Source organism: Pistacia vera, unplaced genomic scaffold, assembly GCF_008641045.1.
Source record: "Pistacia vera cultivar Batoury unplaced genomic scaffold, PisVer_v2 Contig25, whole genome shotgun sequence".
Lineage (NCBI taxonomy): Eukaryota > Viridiplantae > Streptophyta > Magnoliopsida > Sapindales > Anacardiaceae > Pistacia > Pistacia vera.
Genome location: NW_022196057.1, coordinates 115,781 through 122,394, shown reverse-complemented (window position 1 = coordinate 122,394; position 6,614 = coordinate 115,781). Strand labels below are relative to the sequence as shown.

The window sequence follows — 6,614 nt, the reverse complement described above, 5'->3', positions numbered from 1 at the left end:
CTCTCCCAGTTTGAAGGGATATTTATACAAGTTTTCAGTCAAGGAAAGAGAGACAAATTTGGGATTGCAATCAGACTTGGAATGCAATCCCGTGATTTTAGTGATAGAGCCCTAAGATCACGCTACTAGTGATGTTGAACTTATCTCTTCTGAAGTACCAAAGATTGAAGGTTATCCTTGATTTTTCGAACAACTATTAAGATTGGTCACTGTGATGAGCTTTAGCAAAGTGGAGCTTACTCTGGATCGCGCTAATTCTGGGTCAAGCCTATTCAGGGTCACATTGATTCTGGGTCAGCAGAGTTAGGATGGCAACCTTTGGGAATATCAAAATCCAATGTTTTTTTTTATAAAAAAAAATACGGTTACTAATAAAATCAAATATGTTTTAAGATTGTTATAAAATAATCAATTATTATATCAATAACCGCAAAAATAGGTATATTGAATATGAAAACAATATAACTATATGTCAATAAAATAAAATAACAATACAATAAATATAACAATACCATCAACGAGATCATGTGTATGAGATCCTTCAAAATGATAGGAAGAAATCCAGTAAAGAATATAACCTTAGGATTAATGTCGATGCCTGTGTAACACACAGTTTCCTTAAAATAGATTCGCCTCCTTCACTCAAGTACACAAGAATTTGAGCAGCGTCTGTTTCCCAAGATACAACAATAGATGAATAGCAAGAGAATCACCACTCTTCTATTCTAACAAACTAAATTAAACGTTAACTCCAACAAAAGAAAACCTTAAGAAAAACTAGAGAGAAAACGAGAGATTGAAAGAGCTCTCAATTTTTGTGTGTTTAGAATGAGAGGAAAAACACCTTTTTATACTACTCAAGGTGGGACAAAAAATTGAATTCCACCATTATTTTCAACATTTTCACTTTCCAACTTTAAAACCTCCTCCATTAATCTACGAACCTTTCACCTTTCAAATTCCCAACTTATATCATCAGATCTCATTTCATTCAATTTAACTAATAAATTCCAACATTGTGTACTTCTCATTGGTGTGAAAAACCGTGTCAACAATATATATACCTTAACCTTGTCCATATATAAATGAGGAGCAAGGAGTTTTCTTTGATGAAGCCAGACATGTCCACTTGAAGTTAAAATGCCCTTACCGAGAAGAGGACCACGTTCCTTTTGCTGATATGAAGGCTTCCTCAAATCTAAAGATGTGCATGTGCTTATTTATTTCACTACATCACCTTCGGCAACACATAACATGTTTATGTTTCCCAATGAAAACATAAACACTTTACCTGTTTTTGTTTAATTAATTCGTGTATTTTTAGACATATTATTAATTAGAGATATTTTTTACTGATATAGGAAAATCATATCAAAGCTTTACATGAATAAACAATTTTATGAATGATCATTAACAAAAGGGAAAATATATTTTGTAGAAATAAATAAAATGAATCATAAAAACATACCATATTGCTTCTTCCATTCCTCAAAAAGGGGAAAGATAACAGGAGCAACGTTGTGGAAGATGGATGATTGAGTATTGAAAGAATGGATTGAGATTTCTTGAGCACCCTAATATTTTCAAGAAGCAAAAGTTGGTGGTGGACCGGTGATGCCTTGTTTTCTCATCTTTGCTCCAAGTCTCTCTGGTTTCAATACCAATCCATAATATAAACGTATCACACCAACCCAAGCTAACAAATCAAAGAGTTTACGACTTTTTCCTACCCAAATAATGGTTTAATGACAATTTCCCATACACTTTATGGCGGTGAACAGAGAACAAACTCCGTCCAGGCTGTTAAGACTTTTGAAGAAGAGAAGCCGATGAGTCTTTTGATGGTGGAAGGTCGGATTTTGGTGGTTGGGATTGATCAGAATTTGAGTTGAGAAAGGCAGCTACGTAAACCCTAATCGTTCAATTGTCGACGATTGGCGAGGGTAGTGTTTAAAGGGTTTTGGTGAATGATGATCAAGAAAGAGAATGATGGTAATATGAGGTCGCAACGATATCGGAATCGGAAAAAGAATATAAAACTAGATAGTAAAATAGTATTTTAAAAGTCCAGATAAAAGTTGTTTACTCTTATGCAACTCTTCAGGACCCTATCTTGCATCTCAATAAGCCCCAAAAGTCTAAAACATTGCTCTTTGGACCAACAATATAATAGAATCCTTTTTAAAAAAAAAAAAAAAAAAAAAAAAACATCATCTTCATCCTCCCTAGCATCTTAAGAATAATAACCAAAATTGGATTCAAGTGCAGACCTCTTAAATTTTCTAGGCAAAAATATAAGTTATTACATTTAATAATTATCAATTACAACTAGTTTAAATATAAATAATATTACACGTATAAAGATTTCTTATAAAAATATGTATATAAAAGGATGTGGTTAAAAATAACTAGGAGACTGAACTAATTTTGAAGGACAAACAGAAGCAAAGGTGAAACGTCGATTGTTTTTCAAAGAGAGGATATCGCTTTGTATTGAGGATAAAGGCCTTTAAAAGTTAATCAAATTAATCAAGATGTAGGAGTAATTATAATAACAGTGCAACGTTATTTCTATTATTAGAAATCATTTTTATGATATATCTTAATATATTGAATCACTAATTGAATTATAATAGAAATATATTTAATTAAATTGATCTATATTGGGTTTTAAATTTCAACCTGGAAGGCCCAGCCCAGAATAGCAGATCATCTTGTATATGGGCTGAAAAACCCATAAGCGAAGGAAGAAAAGGAAGAAGCGAAAAAAGTAGTGGGTTTCCAACAAATTGATTCTAATTTTTTTTTTTTTTTGTTTTTTTTTTTTTTTCCAGTAAAGCCTAGTGTTTTCTTGTTCATCAGGTTGTTGATTCCATAAGCTTTGGTGCTATCCTTGTAGTAATGTCTTGCTGCTCTTTCTGGTTCAATGAATATTTATGCCGTTTTAGGAGGCAAGGATAGGAAGGAAGGGAGATCTTCAGATTCAATCAGAATGAGACCGCAGCCAATTACCTGAACAGAAATCAACGTCTTCAAACCAAAGTTGGTGGACTGTTCTGTGATCTTGTTCCACGTTTCCGCTTCTGGATACCAGTTCATTTTGTGTTCTAGATTTGTGGCTAACTTGGTACAAATTAGCCAGAGATAAGATTAAGTTTTAGAGTTTTTAGGGTAGAGCGCAGAGAAGTGGTGAGGGATGGGAAGAAAAATGGAATGGGCGGGACGAGCGAACCACATGGGAGGATTACCAAGGAAGATAGTAGTCATGGCTGTTGGAGCTTTTGCTAAGACTGTGGCCAATTTTCTCAACACCACTTATGTTCACAATGCTGATGCACTAATTCGTCTTGTTCACTCCAGGCCTCGTGGCGTACCTCTCCTCACTGTTAGTAATCACATGTCCACGTTGGTCTCTTCCTTTGTTTTTTTTTTTTTTTTTTGTTTTTTGTTTTTAACCATTTTTCCATTTGCTTATTTATTATTTTCATGAACGAATCAATCAATCAACAGGTTGGATGATCCGGTCATTTGGGGATTCAAGGGTTTTCCCTCCATGGATGCTAAGTTGGCTCGATGGGTTCTTGCTGCTGAAGATATTTGCTTCAAAAATTCACTTTTTTCCTATATCTTCCGATTAGGCATGCCCCATTTTCTAATATAAGTTTTTGAAGTTTGCTTTGAATTTGAACATGTTGAATGCTTTCTCCTTCTTTGTTACTGAACATTGTATTGTTGCAGGTAAATGCATACCCATTACAAGGGGTGGTGGAATTTATCAAGATCATATGAATGAAGCACTTGAGCGCCTAAGTGATGGAGAATGGGTATGCACTTATAATTGCACAATTTCTACTCTCTATTGTTTATTGGGCTCTATTTCTTAAGGGATTCTTCTAATTTTTATTTAAAATTTATTGGAGAAAAGGGGCTTGTTGTGATTGTTTAAATAGGATTGGGTTTGGTTTCGTCGAGAATCTAAATGAATAGCTTGACGGACTAACTCATATCTTTCCCGTTGTTTTTATTACTTTTCTTCCTTAGTGGATGCTTTGTGCAGAAGGAAGGTTACATGTGCAATGTCATTCTATCCCATCTGAATGAGATCAATAAGATCCTTAGCTTAGTGGCACAGATATTAGGGATGGGAATTATGTGATATTATAGTATATGATACTTTATTCAATAATCAATGTAAAAGTACTCTTTCTATATCCTCCGTTGTCCCAGTTATTTTTTTCTTTTCAAATGACTTTCATGCTGAGCAATAACCTCTGGTTCTTATTGAACATTGGTTGGACTGATGTAGTGTTAACTTATAGTAAAGTTTCATATTGTGGCTATTTATCTTTAAGTGAGAGATCGGCCAACCAAACTTCAATGCGAACCAGATTTACATGGAGCTGAATTTCTTATAGTGTTTTGGTGTGCATTGATATCTCAGGTTAATGTTCGTTTAATATTGAGGCTACCTCACAATAGTTTAAGGTGTTGTTTTAATGGTCTATGGGTGGATTCGTCGTAGATTTTACACTTGTGATAATCTTTCTTCTTCTTCTTCTTCTTTTTTTTTTCTTTTTTGGTTTGAGAATGACAATTTTTGTAGTTCTGAGGTTTAATTTTAATTCTGTCTCCCTTACGGACAGCTACATACATTTCCTGAAGGAAAAGTGTCACAAGAAGATGCACCTATTCGGCGGTTGAAATGGGGAACTGCTAGTCTTATTGATCGCGCACCAGTAACACCGATAGTTTTGCCAATTGTTCATCATGGTTTTCAAGAGGTAATGCTTTTTCTTAAAACTGTCCTTTTTATTCTGACATCTGTACTTATACATGCAGTGTACTTTTTGGGCTGGGCTGGTTGTTTGGTGTATATAATTGAGAAATCGCCTTTAACGTTCCATCTCAAGCAACACTTGAGGATTGACATGGTTAAAAAATAATCATTAACCTAGGAGTGAATTTTTATAATTGCTCTGAGTAATTTATCTAAATTCAGTGTACTAAAGGCACAAAGGCAAAGATTGTTCATATAGTATCAGAAGCCATAAAAAATATCACTTTTTGGTGCATATGTCATTGTTGCTTGATTTGGCTCATTTTGCACTTGGTTTATGATTTTACAGGTGATGCCTGAAAACTTTATGTTTGGCCGAAGGCCTCCATTTCCATTATGTAATAAGAGCATTAATATAGTTGTTGGGGAACCAATAAAATTTGACCTTCCCAAAATGAGGCAGATGGCAACTTCCATGTCCCGTGATCCATATCCTTGTAGCATGGGATGGCCTGGCAGTGACCCTCATGGACTGGATGAAGCAGCACGGAGATATCTGTACTCTTCCATTTCTGAAAAAATTCGGAATATAATGGAGAGCTTAAGGAGCTCTTGTAAGAGCACTTGGAAGTAAAAGGTTCAAATTCTTATTTTGTTGCTCATTTGCAAAAGCAAATTTTTTATGCATTTTCTGAGTGTTAATTGTTTTTAATCCATCATTCTTGTTAATCCATTAATGGAGAACAGGTTCCGGCATCTGATTCTTTACTAAAGTTGGTCTGAATTAAACAGAAGGCTCTTAGAAACCGTTTGGAACAAGAACATATATTTTGGTAAGAAGTGGAGAGAGGACAGCTGCTGTCTCAAAGAGCTTGAAGCACATTATTATTCCTCCGTGCAAAGAACATAATAAAATTCTTGCCAGTAGGACTTGGAGCGTTAGGAAAATTAATTTTTATTTTATTTTATTTGAAGTATGATTTTTTATTGCTTTAGTTTACAGATAGACAACGAAAATAAAAGCCGAAATTTTTGGTAGGGTTATTTATTGACTGATTTTAGTCTATACATAAGAGCTTTCATCTTGAACTAATTTGCATTGTTTTAAAACCCGACTTCTTGTGAGACTTGGCAAGGTGATTTTTTGTCTTTTCTATATGTTTAACCTATTTAATGTCTTTATAGTTTCGCTAGATAACATTTTTATCACTTCAATGGATGGGTGATTAAATAGGATTAATTTGTAAATTGAGTATGGATTATATTTGAAAAGACCCTTTAAAATTGTTTTTATATCCTTAACTAGTCTTCCATGTTTTTGAGTATCTTGGGGTGTTTTTTATAGTCATATAACTAGCTAAAACCAATTTCTAGACCAACCTTATCAAAAAGGGGTTCAGTTATAAGCATTCTTAACTTTTGATAACACCAGAGCAGCAATCTTCACCTATAGATGATGTGTGCCAACAAAATCATCCCCAAAATCTTCACCAGAGTAGACGCACTTGTTCATTCATCAAAATCATTAGTTTTTAACTTCTATAAGTTGAGTTCACAATAAATAAAATACAAAACTTATTGTTGACACAAAAAATACATCAACTAGAGTGATCCGAACGATGTGATGGAATCGAAACCGATGTATGTGTGGTTACGGATAACCAGCAATATGTAAACGGAAAATGTCATAAAGCAAATGACAAGAAAGTTTTTGAAGTGGTTCTGCGATTTATACTCTTGAGCCTACATCCACTATTTTTGTATTTGCTATGAGATCTTACAATAACAATCCTAGAATAATTTGTTAACCCCTCCCTCATTGTTGGAGGGGGTTTAT

At 34.1% G+C, this 6,614-nt stretch overlaps 1 protein-coding gene across 2 annotated transcripts; it reads left to right on the top strand.

Moving 5' to 3' along the window:
• Window positions 1–2,760: 2,760 nt before the first annotated feature.
• LOC116132275 (N-acylphosphatidylethanolamine synthase-like) lies at window positions 2,761–5,813 on the top strand. 2 transcript variants are annotated; one of them, XM_031417930.1, is made up of 7 exons: window positions 2,761–2,773; window positions 2,863–3,405; window positions 3,511–3,638; window positions 3,739–3,824; window positions 4,644–4,781; window positions 5,127–5,414; window positions 5,525–5,813. In XM_031417930.1, exons 2-6 carry the CDS (start codon window positions 3,197–3,199, stop codon window positions 5,409–5,411), a joined length of 846 nt encoding a protein of 281 aa, XP_031273790.1. In that variant the 5' UTR covers window positions 2,761–2,773; window positions 2,863–3,196; the 3' UTR covers window positions 5,412–5,414; window positions 5,525–5,813. The 2 variants fall into 2 exon arrangements, with proteins under 2 accessions (XP_031273790.1, XP_031273791.1); XM_031417931.1 differs by lacking the exon at window positions 2,761–2,773 and having other exon boundaries at window positions 2,814–3,405; window positions 5,241–5,414.
• Window positions 5,814–6,614: the final 801 nt, after the last annotated feature.